The 17,532-nt window shown below is 33.8% G+C and overlaps 3 protein-coding genes across 3 annotated transcripts; 1 reads left to right on the forward strand and 2 right to left on the reverse strand.

Moving 5' to 3' along the window:
- Positions 1–1,953: 1,953 nt before the first annotated feature.
- LOC136247421 (2-oxoisovalerate dehydrogenase subunit beta, mitochondrial-like) lies at positions 1,954–6,623 on the reverse strand. Its single transcript, XM_066039094.1, has 10 exons — positions 6,407–6,623; positions 5,775–5,858; positions 5,654–5,722; positions 4,680–4,813; positions 3,830–3,985; positions 3,634–3,742; positions 3,144–3,206; positions 2,897–3,042; positions 2,337–2,423; positions 1,954–2,222 (listed from the first exon to the last, which is right to left on the reverse strand). Exons 1-10 carry the CDS (start codon positions 6,507–6,509, stop codon positions 2,082–2,084), a joined length of 1,092 nt encoding a protein of 363 aa, XP_065895166.1. The 5' UTR covers positions 6,510–6,623; the 3' UTR covers positions 1,954–2,081.
- Positions 6,624–6,674: 51 nt separating this feature from the next.
- LOC136247420 (branched-chain-amino-acid aminotransferase, cytosolic-like) lies at positions 6,675–10,188 on the forward strand. The gene is made up of 12 exons (XM_066039093.1): positions 6,675–6,832; positions 6,888–6,950; positions 7,979–8,179; positions 8,282–8,392; positions 8,488–8,616; positions 8,706–8,869; positions 9,116–9,258; positions 9,407–9,492; positions 9,640–9,708; positions 9,766–9,837; positions 9,902–9,976; positions 10,029–10,188. Exons 1-12 carry the CDS (start codon positions 6,794–6,796, stop codon positions 10,071–10,073), a joined length of 1,197 nt encoding a protein of 398 aa, XP_065895165.1. The 5' UTR covers positions 6,675–6,793; the 3' UTR covers positions 10,074–10,188.
- Positions 10,189–13,071: 2,883 nt separating this feature from the next.
- On the reverse strand, positions 13,072–17,474 carry LOC136247422 (sideroflexin-1-like). Its single transcript, XM_066039095.1, has 11 exons — positions 17,208–17,474; positions 16,612–16,782; positions 16,448–16,543; positions 16,009–16,087; positions 15,557–15,642; positions 15,440–15,500; positions 14,760–14,826; positions 13,522–13,574; positions 13,413–13,462; positions 13,302–13,349; positions 13,072–13,250 (listed from the first exon to the last, which is right to left on the reverse strand). Exons 1-11 carry the CDS (start codon positions 17,399–17,401, stop codon positions 13,163–13,165), a joined length of 993 nt encoding a protein of 330 aa, XP_065895167.1. The 5' UTR covers positions 17,402–17,474; the 3' UTR covers positions 13,072–13,162.
- Positions 17,475–17,532: the final 58 nt, after the last annotated feature.

The raw sequence follows: 17,532 nt of genomic DNA on the forward strand, positions 1-17,532 counted from the left end.
ACATTAGAAAATATAGTTAAAGTTTGGATTTTGGAATATATGAATATATATCTTCATCACTAATGACCAAGCATGCAAAAAACCAATCATGTAGACAAGTAAGATTCTTGAAGCTTTCATAGCTAATAACAATTATCGTCATGTAATAGTTATACCACAGGCACAAGTGCTTTGCCTGATATATATGCATAAGCCCGAGGGCGAGTGCGTATATACAGGTAAAGCACGAGTGCCCGTGGTATAACTACTTTAGCATGTAGACTTGCCTAATTGGCAAAATGTTTAGTTGTTATACCCTTCTCTTATATAGGGAACCAAGTAGGCTGTGATTGTGGGATTGAATTTTGCCAAACAAACTGTGATTGTGGGATTCAATTTTAATACATCAAACAGTAGTTTGATTTTACTTTTGCTAATATTGCAATGTTAAGAGACTAGTGTTAATTATGTTACTTTAATCACTACATTTACAATTGAATCCCACAATCACAGCTTGTTTGGCAAAATTCAAACCCACAATCACAGCTTGCTTGTTTCCCTATACATGAGAAGAGAGATAAAGTATAACATCAAAGAAATCTAATGATTTCTGGGTATAGTGTGCACTCCTATTAGGTGTGCAATATCTCGAGTTAATGAGATATACACACTGTAGCAGTCTAGTAGCAGTGCGTACATCTCGTTAAGGCAGTGTTTAACGAGATATACACACTGGTACAGTGCATATATCTCATTAAATTTTCTGAACCAGTGCAATACGTGATATATATGCACTGGCTTTCCTTTGATCTGAGGTGTGAAAGTGGTACATATATATACAGTGTAGTCATCATGCATTTCATATACTGATTATTAGTAATCAGAACTTGTAAGTGTGATATTTTTTTGCATGGCTATATTAAATATACAGATTGATATCCCATGCATATCCCATGATATCCCATTCAAGTATTACCTGACAGTGTGTTGTGATTGGATACATTGTGTTCCCACATATTCATATGAGTTAGCACATTTTAGAATACTAACTAACTAACAATCACTTTGAGGATATATATACCTTTATTGTGGGTGTAAATGAACTCCCATATGAAAATATGAAACATTTACTGGAAAGTGTAGACTGACATGAGATTGTCATGGTTAAGGGTGGCAGTGGGAAATCAGATGACTGGAAAGATATTTTGTACATTCAGTTTCACTACACCTGTTGTAGACTATTTCCTACATGCAGGCTTGTACAAGTGAAGTTTAGTAAAGCAGACTGGAGAACTATGAATCAAGATAAATACATGAATACGTATGTGTCATAGATGGCAGATGGGTGCAATTTCATTGCTAACCATTTGTGAAGTTTCAGCACTATGGATATTAATTTAAACATGAGTTACAACCAAGATATCCAGTGCATTTGTCTTACATACTTACGGCATGCTTCTCTCTAGTTGTATAATATGGCTAGAATCACGTTTTCTTAGTGAAATATGTTATCACCTATCTTGTTTTCTTGGTCCTACTATGTCTACTAAGTTGCATCATGTCACATAATGTCTCCTCACCATTATTTATCTTTGATGCATTCAAAATTATGCAGTGTTGCTACAAGCTCTTGACATGCTATCAAAGTAGTTTTCAATCTTCACAGTTGATCACAAGGCTTGGAAATATACCTACAGCCTTAATATTAATGAGTAATTATCTTTTCTGATTGCATTCATTGCAACACTTAGTGTATACTGCCCAAACATTTATTACATTTGGACACAGACAGTCATTTGCATGGTTCCTGTATTTTTGCTGCACGTTTGTGTATCTCTAGAAAATTTTCTACCATCTTAACAATCATTGCAGTCAGAAATTTTGATAATGCAAAGTATCATGCATACTCTACATTAATTTTGTAAGTATAATAATTATCAAGACAATTATTTGATATATGCATGCATGAAACAAGAATATTGCTAGTTATCAAAATATTATCAAATGTATTACATAGTATTATTACATTAAAATTAATTGTTACATTGTCTATTTATATGGTCATCTGTTATAATGCTATCACAATGTGCATAGTTTTCCAGCTAATAATTTGTTACATGTTTCACGGCTTCAAAACATCTGTATTTATCAGGCAGGTAAAATGGCTCAAATATGCATGGAAATGGGGTATCCCAACCACACACTCTTTGAATAGGTGCTTCAAGATTAAGAAAGCATTCATTCTATACAAATAAAAAAGTTACTACATACATGCACGGTCATAAGTGTAATTGTTTTTAATATAAGCAAGTTGCAGTATGAATGCTCATGAATGTAGTTGTGCATTGAGTTCTTACTTGAATTGTGGCTGAAATTTCTGCAGCAAATCCTTGAGTGATTGGTGCCTCATGTGCTATCACCATTCTATTTGTCTTGCTCACTGACTGTGTGCACATAAAAACATGGCTTAATACACAATTAAAAAGTATATGTGACCGGATTTGCGAAAAGGTACCTTTTTCACACATAAAATTTGACCCATTTTTTCAACGTCTAAATGTTGTAACTTTTGTAGCATTGCAAGTATGTGTCTGAAATTTTCCATGAATATGCCTACATTAGCTGGTTACATTTTGATACAAACAGAAAATCAATCAGTGCAAGGAGTCAACAGTTATGACATTTTGTTTGCTGGTATGTCAAATGTGTGGAAAAGGTACCTTTTCGCAAATCCGGTCACATATATAAACTACAGCTCCAGTTTCTATTATGCATGTATTTATGTCACTTATGCATAGCATGAGAGCACATTATCTTTTAACGAAATCCTAAGCCCTGTGCCTTTGAAGGACCATAACCAAAGCCAACTTAAAAATAAGAAATCTCTTAGTTATAGATATATGCAATAAGTGTATACCTTTGCCACAGTGTCTACATCCCAAGGTAGCAGTGTTCGTAAATCAATAATTTCACATGAAACACCAAGTTGGTCTTTTGCCATCTCACGAACTTCTCTGAACACTTGTATTTGTGCACCATAACCAACCAGTGTCACATCAGTACCTGTTATTATATATTTCTGTATAATACAAGTAATGAAATAGTATAGACCATTGTTGACCATTTCAATGAGTTTACAATTTACCATAAATTTGTGTAATTACCTTCTTCCACTACTTCAGCTTCTGATAAAGGCAATGTGTAATCTCCCAATGGGACATCCTCCGCTATGATCACATAACACATGTTTAGATACATTCATTAAATTTTAATATAATTGTATTAACTATGGGCACATTTAAAGCGTTGCTATGAATCTTAAAATAATTATGTATCAGCAAAAATTGTATACCAATACTCCCTATAGTAACTCCGTTTTTAGTCAGAATTGCAACTCCTAATTGAAAATAATCACTAAGCTGAGACATAGCAGACCACTAAGCAGTTCATGACTCAAATGTTATTTGCTATTGGGGCCTGGACATCACCTATTGAATAGCTATGAAAATTTATGGGAATTGAGCCCATGGAATTTTCCTATGCCATGATACAATTAAGTCAATGCCACAAAATTACCATTAAAACTTTCATGTTATTTATTATGTAGTACAAATATTATTCAACTAGTATATGTAAATGTGGTGCCATACTAACCTGCTTCACGATAAAGGATTTTTGGTTCAAAAAATATAACTGGATTATCATCCTGAATAGAGGCTAGTAGTAGACCTTTGGCTTGAAATGGTCCTCGAGGTATCACCACCTGTATTTTTCATTATTTTGTAATTCTTGTAATAATATAAAGCACTATATGCAACTGTATAATACAGAATACATATTCCTTCCTTACCTTTATGCCAGGTAAATGTGTAAAAAATGCTTCAGGGCTCTGTGAGTGATAATGACCACCATGTCCAACTGCTCCATATGATCCTCTTATGGTTAGAGGGCCACAATTAAATTGGCTTCCAGAGCGATACCGATATTTAGAAGCTTCAGTAACAATCTATAGTAAATTAATCATATGGAATTTAAAAAATATTTACTTTGCCTAATTGGTAATTAAATACTTTTTAGGTTTTTGTGATAATTACATTGTAGAATGCCAGTCATTTTTCAAGACTAGTATATAGAATTCTTACTTGTATAAATTTCAGACACTTTTCTTTCTATTAATACTACTAAATATAACATTAATTAGATAATCATGCATACAATGATATGTCACTATGACTGCCGTAAACTCTTGGAGGCATCTCCATGTGTAAGCATGCACCAATCAAACCTGGCTTTTTTTGTAGATTAAACAAAACAGCATGTAGTTTCATGAAATGGTATGGTGAATCTTGGCAAAGTGGACACTAGTATCTATTTCAGTATACGCATCAGCTAGGAATAACTATAGGTGCGTTGGTATACAGTCTCATGAATATTTCACTACCCTTATTTATTTATTTTATTTATTATTTATTAAGGATTTTCAGTGCAAAAATGTACAGAGGTGTGCATATATTACAATAATAAATAATTGATTTGGTAATGCACTGATGGCACACTGGTATCCTGTGCCAAGTATCTAACAGCCTTGTAAAAAACATTAGCATGCTGTTCGGCAACTAAGCTTTTTCAATCATAATCTTCATTTTTTAGTATTGTGATTTAAATTTTGTGCCTAAGTATATAATAATGAAGGAACTTGCCTGATCAAAGGCAGGATATATGTAATCTGCAAACTGGATCTCAGCAATTGTAGTAATTCCTGCAGTGGCTGCACCAATGCCAAATCCTACAATGCCATGCTCACACAGTGGAGAGTTAAACACCCTAGTATCACCTTCAGTATTGAAAAATACACGTTGTGAAAATAGTAGATGGAACTGCAACATAGAAAGTGCATTATAACACAATTATTTGCTGTGTAAGTAACTGAATTGTTGAAATGCTAAAGAAGTGAATGCCATTTACTGCCGGTAAGCAATATTATGTATAATAATTATACTGTGTGCCTCAATTTGATCATTTTGTAAATTGCCATATAATGTATGTTTATTTGCAATGTTTTAGCTATAGCATACCTAGCACATAGAGAATACAGTGCAATGTTCATTGTACATATCACTGATTAGTGATACAAAATATAAGTAACTAAAATGCAATGTTTGCCTTCATTAAAGTAATAAAAATAATTTTCTGGGTGGGGGAGCTATTTGAATTTGGATTAATTACTTGCTTAGCACCTTACACTGATTAGTTCAGGGGAGCATCCTGAACAAAACATAAAAACATGCTGTGTACATACACACAAATTTTCAATAATCAAAGTTAGTTATATATTGGCTACCTCAATTTGAATGGGTGTTTTGCATGGTTGCATAGCTATTAGTGTTCATTAAGTCAAATTCTCTGAAATAGTTTGTATAATGTAATTGAATGGGTGTACAGGCTTCTAAGCCTCAAGCCAAATCACATCGTAATCATAATCATAGTATAGCTATATATAAGCTAACATGGGTACACCTTGTAATAATTCAATGGCTTTACAGCAGTAAGGAACCTCATAACTATTTGAAAAGTGAACATTATGCCAACTTTGAATAACTGACTACAATGATAGCTAACTAGCTAGCTACGTAGTTAGATATACGTGTATGATTGATATAATCAGTTGACAAACCATATTTCTCTTGCAATCCTTCAGTGCATCTAAACACCCCGCCAAAGGCAATATCTTCACCTAACAAGACTATACATAAGGAATAATTAGTATATATTAATTTTATTCTGAAACAACTTACTAGACGTGGGGTCGTTTTGAAGGGTGACATCCATGGCATCTCGCACTGATTCAACCAGTCTCATTTTGCGAACCTCGTTGGCCGCTATGTATATATATAAAGATGTTAAAACAATTGACCATGCAACTATGCTATATGTATCTTTACAAGTAGCTATCTAGTTCAATTCTGTACCCATAACCTGCCAGCTATAGCTAGCTAGCTACGTATGTGCTTAACCAATTATTTTATATTGCATAAATAGCTACTCTGCTCAATTTATAATAATGCTAGAGTCTACAGCTACTATATAGCTGTATTTATATACCAAAAATTGTCTCGTATAGCTAGCTATAATAATCACACTAATAGCCTAATGGCATCTCGCACTAATGCCATGTTTACAGTCAAGTTGTTTTTGGGCGCAGGATGTAAAACTAGCGACACTACTAGTTTCACTGTAGCTATATGTATTTGAGCAGGATTCACGGGCCGTGGTTTTTTCCTAAAAATACGTACTAATTAACTGCTAAACTGTCGGTGCAGCAACAGTTAGCTACATATTATAGTATTGTGTGCTGAAATAATACAATGCGTGCATTTCCAACCTATAATTCGGCAAAAAGCATTACTATACTCTATATAAACCTCACCGTGCTCGTCTGGGAGTTTCTCTGATACATATGATATGTTCATTGAAAGCTTCGGCAATAAACGAAAACCTTTAGAAAAACGAGAAAGGGACAGTGCAGCCATGGCAAGACTTGTTGAAGTGAAGTTAGCTATTTCTCAGCTCTTCCACCTCACTGTAATGTTGCACTGATAGTTATTTTCAATGTCTTGTATATAGCTAAATATTATTCGGCCAGCGAACTCAGATAGGCTTGCTGCAAAATATAAATGTGTGCATGCGTGCAGACACATAGCTATACGTATACGTAAACATTTCTATTAAGGAATTAAACAATACGTAACTTCCAGTAGCTAACTACTGTAGCTACCTTGCTCGTTTGATATTCTGTTAGATACCCCTTACAGAAATGGCAGCCGTGTTATTGAGGAGCAGATTGTTGTGCAAGGTATAGTTACTCAGGAATGTCTAGTTGTGTTAAAGTTAGAGTCATTTCATTCTAGATTGCTGAGAAGTTTCTCAAGCCATCGATATATCGGATGTCATCAACCGAAGCTTCATTTGAGGTAACGTAGCTAGTAACAAGTGTATCATGTTTTAGCCCCACGTAGCCAACATAGCTACATAAAACTGAAGTAAAGTTGTTACACAGATAGGAGATATATCATTGCTAGTCCATTTCGTTTTCTGGACGGAATTAGCTACGTAGCTAATTATCCACTTGTATCTGTTACTGAGTTAGCCACTAGCTACACATGTCTTATTTCAAGTTTATCTCTGTGCCTGCTAGCTTGCTAGATAACTGCCAAAATGTCTTTCGAGCGTAACGTTTGCTTAAATATGTGACATTAATCTTTTATAGCTATACAGCTAGTTAGCTAGTATATATTGACTATATAGTTCTTATTTATCAAACCGTTGCAGAAACGCACCAGCTCACTAGCCTCTTAATAATGTGCGTGTATACACTTGCTATAGCAGAAATGGAAACAAATTGTAGCTATAGGTAATGCATAACTTACCTGATGATTAGTTATACGTATAATTTCAGTAGCTAAGCTAATTTTATTACTGTTCATGTTAGATACGCTTTCTGTTATTTTATTCTGTATTGCCATGTTTGGTGTAGCTCCGTAGTATCTGCTTTAAATTGTCATAATATATATTATGTGAGTTTGAATATGCTTTAAAACTATGGTAAGGAGCAGCAGCTGATGCCAATTGGTAGCAGCTGATTATAATTACATCTTTAAACAGGCTGTAGGACCAGGTGTCCTACAAACTTCAGTACTTGTGCTGTAAAGCCTTAATAAATAAATAAATAAATAAATAAATGTGTGTTGAAAAACTGCTATCAATTACGTAAAGCTAACTGTAGTATAGACTTTTGGAATATGATATCAATATTGTGAAGTGCTACGCTACATGCGTATATGCTTTGTTCTATAACTACTGTAACAATGTATATGATTGTTAGCTATCTGCATAGAATTATTGGTGTAGTCTCATCAAAGCTTTGTAGTTATGGCATGAACTTTAGCATAAGAGTATATAAACCACTGTTTTATTCGTTAGTGTATTATTGCTTTCTTAGCACAAAAGGACTATTTATGAACCAACATCTACATTTGCTGAAAAGCCAGATTGTACAACTTTGGGGTTTGGTAATATTTTCACTGATCACATGTTGACTGCTGATTGGGTTCAAGATAAAGGATGGAGTTATCCAAAAATTGGACAAACTGAAAACTTTTCAATGCATCCTGCATCATCAGTTTTCCACTACTCAATTGAAGTAAATCAATAGTGTCATATATAAGTTAGTATATAGCTGAATAGCTTAAATCACCAACACTAGCATAGTTTCATTATGTTACATATATACACAATATTTTAGTTGTTTGAAGGACTAAAAGCATACAGGGGAGATGATGGAAAAGTAAGGCTTTTTCGTCCTGACATGAACTGTAATCGACTAAAGAAATCAGCTGAATACAGTTGTCTACCTGTAAGTTGTGATAAGAATTCGATTTTCCTTAAAGATATATACTGCATAATGCATCATCAAAATTAGATCTAACCATGTTTATTTTATTGCTCTAGCAAATTGATGAGGATGAAATGCTGAAATGCATAATAGAGCTGGTAAAATTGGAGAAAGATTGGACACCAGATTCTATTAAGTGCCCAAATTCATCTCTTTACATCAGACCAACCATGATTGGAACTAATGTAAGTTGTTTAAGCATCCTCTTCCTTTGTTAATTGTATCAGTAAGTATGTAGCTGTATCACTTACAATGGTACTTCCTATTTTAATAGCCATTCTTGGGAATAGACAAAGCTTCAATGGCACGCTTCTTCATCATATTAAGCCCAGTTGGTCCATATTTTAAAACAGGAACTTTCAAACCTGTATCTCTATACAGTGATCCAACCTTTGTTCGATCATGGCCAGGAGGTATTGGAGCTACCAAGTTAGGAGCGTAAGTTTACTGCAATCACCACACAGTAGAACTAAATAATTACATTGATAGTTATTAATACAGCACTTTACCTGATTAGCTATTTAAAGCTTTATAGCTATGCCTAATGATATACAGTAATATGGAAAAACTGTGAAATTTAAAATTCACTTATGATATTGAATAAAATGTACAGCCATGTACTGTACATATAAATTTTATGTGGTTGAATCATGAAGTGTTATACAGAATCTGAATTTTATTTAGAAATTACGGTCCAACAATCAGAATTCAAAAATTGGCTGAGGGAAAAGGGCATCAACAGGTGTTGTGGCTATTTGGAGAAGATCAGCAATTGACTGAAGTAGGAACAATGAATCTATTTGTGCACTGGATTAACGAGAATGGAGGTAAAAAGAATAAGTTTAACTATTACATATAAATATGAATGATAGATATATTGAGACACAGATGTAATTGCATCTGAATAGTTGCTACTACTTATAATTTATTGCCCAGAATTGTCTATTTCTGTTGCTAACATTTTTGCATACATAGAGCCAGAAATAGCTACCCCTCCACTTGATGGTTTAATTCTACCTGGAGTAACACGAGATTCAATTTTGGAAATCACGAAGACTTGGGTAATCAGTATTATTTTGATTGCATTGTAATGATAATTATTAATAATTTTATGGTTGCAGTGCATTTATGAACACAGTTACTGCAGCTATTGTATTATACACAAGTTGTGTTGTGCTTATGTGTACATTTTATATGCTTTACTCTAGGGAACGCACAAAGTAACAGAGAGAAAAATTACCATGGAAGAAACAAAGAAAGCTATAAAGGAGAACAGAGTATGTTGTTTTAACTGCTATTTCTGCTACATCACTTCTAAAATTTCATACATATAGCTGATAGAAATGTTTGGAGCTGGAACAGCATGTGTAGTGTGTCCCATTGACAAAATGCAGTATCTGGATGAGGTATATGTATAAATTTATTTATATCATTTCCAAAACTATTACATATCGTTTCTAAATTTGTAAGATTTATGATATACCTACTATGACGTCTGGCTGCACAGTTTCTAAGAGAGCATTTAATGAACTTACAGATATACAGGTACCATTGCTCGATCAAGTATGTTTTCATTGTGTCATCTCATATTATTTAGTATGGAAGAAAGGCTCATGATTCGTGGACTGTATTAATAGGCTGAAGTTGTGAACTATACCTATAGACTATTGGGCTTGCAGTTGCAGTGTGTTTCCTATGCCCATCAAATTTAATCACATGCATATATCGTTGAGTGTATTTACTTTTACGTATGTTTATTTTTCTAAATAACATATTATAGTTATATATATATATATATATATATATATATATATATATATATATATATTATAATTCTGCAAGCAACAATGTGAGCATAGCAGAAGTAATGAAGTACATGTATGTTATACACCCTGTATGTACAGTATTGAGAAAATGCATAATATTCTAAACTTGTACATAACAGAGCACAAACTAATCAATGTATATACCTCTAAGTATGTACCAAAGGTTAATAGCTTGCACCTTGCTTTGAGTGGAAGTACTGATGAGTTCACATGTGTTGCAGTGTTACATTTTGTTTCAGTGAAAACTTATCGGTTATCAATACATAGCTTGAACTTTGCTCTAAAAACTGATACATGACTTGTATTTAACCTGGTGGTTTTTCGGTGAATTTAAAGACTATGCATGGGAGTACATGGCTTGAACTTAATTCTTGTGGTTTTTCAAAGAACTCATAGGTTATGAGTGTGCATGGCTTGAGTGGGTTTTACATGTTTTGAGAGTGTACTATGGTCTAATGGTTTTTAAAGAACTTGAACTGTAAGTTATAAGAATTGTTGGCTTGAATATTGTTCTAACAGTTTCACAGAACTCAAAGGTCGCAAGTTTACATACATACATGTCACATGTCATCTTCTTTGTATTCTAATTAACATTATTGTCTTTCAAACAAATGGATGACTTGTGTGGCAATTTGATAAAAATATTAATAGTGGTGAACAATTTTCTAATGCATGATATAGCGGTATAAAAGTTGCTGTAAATTATTATTTTTAATGAACGTCCTATATTACATCATACTTCATGCGTATTTTAAATATATAGAAAATTCTCATGAGAGCATCAAGTATTGGATAATAAGGTTTACGCCGGTTTACCAATACCTTTTAAAAAAAATTATATATGTAGTTTAAATGACTAGTAAACACCCTGTTATTCAAAATGTGCTAACATTCCAAGAATGCATCTGAATAATTATGTTCATAATCGATATCTATTCAGCAAAACTAGTCATGGAATTTGCTGTTATCATAGGCTTAAAACATTTTAAAGTTGCTTGTCTACCATACACAAAGCATCTTCAAAGGAAACAGTGTGCCATCAAAATATGAATATCTGGGATTAGCCATTATTTCAAATTTAAATTATAAACTTTAGCATATTTGAATGTCTAATTCTTTCAGTTAATACAACCAACTGATATATAAAAATGTATTATCTTTCTAATTAAGTGTCAAGGTTTGTATTAAAAATAAGGATGCAAACTATTATTATGTTAGCCATGTTATGCAACAATCCTAATCTGTATGATTTACTGTCTTATATGCACACACAAATGCGCATAGACACACATGCACACAGACACAACACACACACACACAGACACAGACACACACACACACACACACACACACACACACACACACACACACACACACACACACACACACACACACACACACACACACACACACACACACATACAAGCACTCACACCCCCACACACACGCATGCATGCACACACTACACTACACTACAGACATTCAGGATTATGTACTATGATACAAACAATGCATTAAGTTAGATGGCTTCCTGTGGTATCATGCTATTCATAATCTATGGTATGTAGTTTCTTTTTTTTTACATTAATTTTGTATAATAAGTAATGCAGTATAACCTTTTGAATCTCAAATTCGGAGTTGAGTGCAACCCTACAAAAAGTAGACTTCAACCCTACAAAACTAAAGAGTTTAGACCTCAAAGACTTTTATGCTGTTTAGATTGTAGGGCATTGAATTTTATATAAAGTAAATTGCAATTACTAACTACCATAGAGATAATTGGGAGACAATTGTTGCACATAGGTTATTATGTATGCCTGTGAAGAGAAGCAGGGATGGAATGGAGCTGACAGTGCCTGCATGGGTTAATAAACTTGGGTTGAATATTCTCTCTCTTATAAAAAATAATTATTTTAAATGTTACAGATGTAGCATTATGCATTGCTCTCTAGTCCAAAACTGATTATTATGTAAGTATTTCTGATCATTGCTGAAGTACCAAAATATTTCATAATACACACACTTCTGTATTCATAATTGTATCATAGATCGACTAACATATGTGACTGGGCCTGCGAAAATACTGTAGGGCATGTTGGCACATGATTTGTGCCTACTTTTTCAAACGTCCATCACTCATAACTTTTTGTACCATTATACTATGGCAATGCAATTTTCAGCTCTTAGTAAGCATTTAATTGGCTTTATGATGCAAGTTACAGAATGGACATATTCTGTTTCAGTACTGAGATATAACCAGAAAAGTGATGGGGTGTAGTTTGTGCCCACATGCCCTGTTTTTGCAGGCCCGGTCACATATGTAATCAACCAGTGCAAATGGGAGCCAATTAAAAAGCAGTTCTTGCTGCTATTACACTGTGAAAAAAGAGGGATATAAGATGGTATTTCCAGTGGCTTATTGAATACAAAAAAGCTTGGTATAACCTGTATTATACTAACAATCCCTATAAGGCTTTAGTAAATGTGTTAAACATACTGAAACCATATATGTAATAGTATAGTGTGGGCATTATATCAGATGTAAGCTATTCCAAGTATTGTGGTAATTAAACTGAAACCATACATGTAATAGTATAGTATGCATTATACTAAAGTATAACATGAGTATGATACAGGGTTTATATTAAGGCTTATTTGTATTCAATAAGCCACTGGAAATACCATCTTACATCCCACCTTTTTCACAGTGTTAGTTATTTTTGTTAACTATAATCCTCATCTTTATGAACCCCCCCCTCGTGTATGGAAATATTTGCATTCAGCTAAATACATATCATTGAGCTTGTAAGTAACTCTATGTTATAACATAAATTTATTATAAATGCATTAAATACTTTTACACAATCACAACATTATCTAGTGATACATGCAGATATTTGCAAACTCAGAGTCCTTTATTGTAATAAACTGTTGTCTCATTCCCAGGAATGGACTTCCTCACTTCAGGCTCCAATTTTGAGACTGACAATGAGCTATGGAATATCAGATTAATAAATCAATGTGTGAATATGCATGAAACAAACCTTTGTTGTTTAAAGATGGCACAACACAGCGGATTTGCTAAGCACAAGCTACAATGTAATGAGGTAAATGATCATATAGCTATGTGCTTTAATTGAAAATTCTATGCTTACATCAATCCCACCAGTGCTATCTGCAACGGAGCATTAGCTTTAGGCCATTTCTAAGAATAACAATGCTAAATGAAATAGTGTATTTTAGAGTTGTGCCAATCCTATGTACCTTTAATAGTTCGGTTTTCCTCTCTATAACATCCATTATCACTGGAGTCAACACTATAAAACAGAATTTAGCATCCAATAAGGCACACAATGCACACATTCACTTATTAAACTTTTAATTATAAAAGTGAAATTAAGTCACTTTGAAGATCAAGGAGGGCAGACTATTTAAAATGCTAACCCCAAGATTAAAAACCTATTATAATTTTATGAGTAGCACAGCTGTGACCAGATTTAGGAAAACATACCTTTTGAGTACATGCAAAAGTTGTGGGACAACTCAACTAAAAATTCAGCAATGTTTCTTAAACATTTGAATAAAGCAATTGCAGTATTAAGTCTCCTTGATTTGAAGTTTCACACCCAAAGATAGGAGTGTATCTATTCACTGGACTGGACTACTTTACTCGCATGAAGTTTGCTCAAATAACTCTTTCAACCACAAAAAGTGATTTTCCACATGATGATTACTTTCCACACACTCTGATTGCAGGTGTAAAATTGGTTATATCAATGTAAGCTATTTTACAAAAGAAGACTGACAGCAATACATTTAGCAGTGTTTACAGTGCACAGTGCTTGTATCATTGCTAGTGATAGGCAAATTATTTTTGATAACAAACACCATGCTAGTTTATGTCTTGTGGTGAATGGTATGATTACTTCTGGAGTAAAGTCTGGCTATAAAGGAAAGAAACAAAAAAAGTTTGAGTCCTGTAGTCCAGTCCAGTAATCCAGTCCAGTAGTCTAGTTCAGCGAATGGATATACCCCAAAGATAGGGATAATTATGTCAGAATTTCTTTTTATATAATATTAGATGGTGGAAATACAATTATTTGTCAACAAAGTGATTTGTCACCATTTGTCATACTGAATCACTCACACAACTCAATGCACTGCTTTAGTTTGTAATATATCAGACAGTAAATTGGCCATATCTCTGTAAAGTTCCAAAATATTAAACTAGAGTTTTAACACAAGATGAATATATTTTAGCTATAAAAGTAGTATCAGTGTGTCCTAAAGGTAAGTTTTCCAAAATCAGATCACATTTCGTAGTCAATAGTTATTAAAAATTTGGTAACTCACCAGCTTTGCTTTGAAATGTGTGGGTGAATTTTTATTCATATAATATTGTGTGATTACTAAACAGGGAAACTTGGAAGCCTATTCTGTAATAGTGCCTTTTTGCATTTACTTACGTAATGATGGTCCAGTGCATTTATGCAGTTACTTACATAATGGTGGTCCAGCGAGACATATACGAGAGAACAAAACCTTTGCAATCGCCTTTCTAGCAGCAACCTACAAAGAGTTTCACAGGTTGATTATAAAACTGATTTAAATAAAAGATACACTGTTAACTGCATTGTACGATACAAAAACAAGTGCTAAATAATGTTACAAATGCGACCCAGTCATCACACAAAATCAGTCATATAGCTGTTACATTTATTGCTGATTTCAGGTTAAAATACACATGAACAATTTGCACATATGAGTTGTACATGTGAGTTGTGAAAGTGGTGATGTGAATGCTACTTGTTAGCTCAGTACACCCCTGGTATTGTCTAACAATCTAAGGTGGTGAGTAAGTTGGTTGCATTAGAAAAAGAAGCTTGATAAGTAGCTTATGTGTGCAAATATCATATTATTTCTTAATTTTTTGGTTGCATTAGAAAGCAACCTGAAATCAACTGTAGTGCGATTTGACGAATGATAATATAACTTGTCTTGTGAATAAGGTAGCACCATGAAACTTCATCAGTGTATAGCCCTTGCATAGCACAATAATGTGTCCAGGTTTCAAGAATGTTTAAGGTTTGGTATTTTATGATTTGTCAGACCAGGTCAAAATAATTTATTATTGTTGGATCAAAACCATCACAAGAATAGCATAATTTGCCAACTGAATTACCTTGGATTTTCCTAGTTCATTTCCATCACTATCTTTGATTGTAATTCCATCCCTGAGTTCACTAATGTGCATAAAAACGTGTGTAAAACATTATGGTGAGACATCAGTTGTAATTACTTTTGTCTCATCATTGGAATATTAATGAAATTAGCAACAGCGACAGCAGCATAGGGAACAAATCTTCCAACAAGAGGTGGGACATGCTAAATGATTAAAGAAAGAAAAACAGTGCATTACAGCCATGAAAACTATAAAGGATTTTAATGTATTCATTATTTGTTTAAGCTCATAACTCGTTAAGAGCAACTAGCCATTGCATCTCAATTGAAACAGCTACTGTAAGTGATTGCAGATTTATATAATGTGCATATATATACACAAACTGAATAACAAAATATTAGACAGGGAAATGTTTTGCAGTTAGTACACATTGCTAAGAGTATTAATTTTATTTTCTGCAGTGTTATTCAGCACTATAGAAAACTAAAATGCTTAACAACCAAATGCAGAATTGCAAAGTCCAGCTTTTAGCTAAGTGGATTGTAATATTATGATAGTAACAAAGCTACCTTGACAACTGTTTCTTTCAAAGCAATTGCAGATACCACAGCTCCACAGGTTGCAAGCACGTAAGGAATAAACAGGTCCCTTTAAATATAGAAGTACACGTTACATCAAGAGTTCATCATATTTGTATGGGGGAGAGTGTCTAACTCTCAGTATGGTCTGTACAAACACCCTGCGTAAAGTACACCAAAGTTCACCTTTCATCAAATCAACACCTTCACTGGGGATACAAAACTGTTGATTAATGTTGATGAAGGAATAGCTTTTGTTCTGAAATAAGGCTGAGCTGTTACTTTACACAGGGTGTTTGGTGAATGCATTCAAGTTAGACACTCTCCACCATACAAATATTATGAACTCTTGGTTACATCATGGAATGTTTTGTATAGAGAATGCAATAGAATACATAATTTTTATCACCAACTGATGCTCCTATCTTACTTGTATGGTACAGATTTTCCACTTCTGTTGACATAATTTACTGAAGCATTGTATGACTGGTTTGCCCACTGCCAAAACACAACTGCTGGTGTTCCCCTGTTAAAAAAAGTCCATTGTAAATATTGCATTGGTATAATAATTTTGCATGTGTCAATTTAACTCACGTCTGAAAAGCTAACATACAACCACAAATGAACATATTCCCTGGAGCTTGAAATGACATACGACCAGGTAAAAACATGAGCTCTCCAGTTTCAGGGTGAAAAGCAGACTTGTAGTATCTTTTAGCTCTCTTTATGTCATTGACAGTGGTACTGGGTGGAGCTTTTCCTTCCCTGGAATTATTACAAACATTTATTTCCCACATTAATTTTGGCTGTTGTATTTTGTTACGTAACTAAACTATGCATGTAGCTACTGTAATTAATATAGCAAAATTTATCTATTGCATTTTGTTACATATGACTGCTGTAAATACTATGTACAAAAGGGGAATAGCTAATACCATATTTAATATGCGAACTTAAGCACATAGAAACATAATATAGCTACTAAGCACACTAGCTACAGTAAACAAGTCACCCATCCGGATTCCCTACACCAAGTTCTATAACTTGTGACCACAACTGCACAACATAAAGTTATTATGATAGCCGAATCTACCTAACCATGCTATGCATGCTGTATGTACTGTAGCTAAGTAGATACTGACGTTGCTAAATCTTTCTAACGTTATTTATATGCGTAAATACTAGCATACTTATATTGATCTAGCAGCTCCTTAGCTTGAAACAATTTCTTTTTGCTGAGAAACACAGTGAATGGGTTGGTGACCTCAAAGAAGTGCATAGCTCTCCCACTGTATGTTGACTGATCATAATTAGGCGCGTTTGGGTCTATTCTTTGCACTTCGGACACCAAGTCACTTCCTTTCACGTCTTTGCTTAATGCCATTCTGTTCTGCCGTAGCAAAGAGCTGTTCAATATCAGAATGTCAGACTTATTGAAGCAGAACACAAATCAAGTCCGATAGTTAGTCAATGCGTGCACAAATTTAAACCATGCAATTATAAGGCATACGAAGC

This window comes from Dysidea avara, chromosome 2, assembly GCF_963678975.1.
Source record: "Dysidea avara chromosome 2, odDysAvar1.4, whole genome shotgun sequence".
In the NCBI taxonomy this organism is placed as follows: domain Eukaryota; kingdom Metazoa; phylum Porifera; class Demospongiae; order Dictyoceratida; family Dysideidae; genus Dysidea; species Dysidea avara.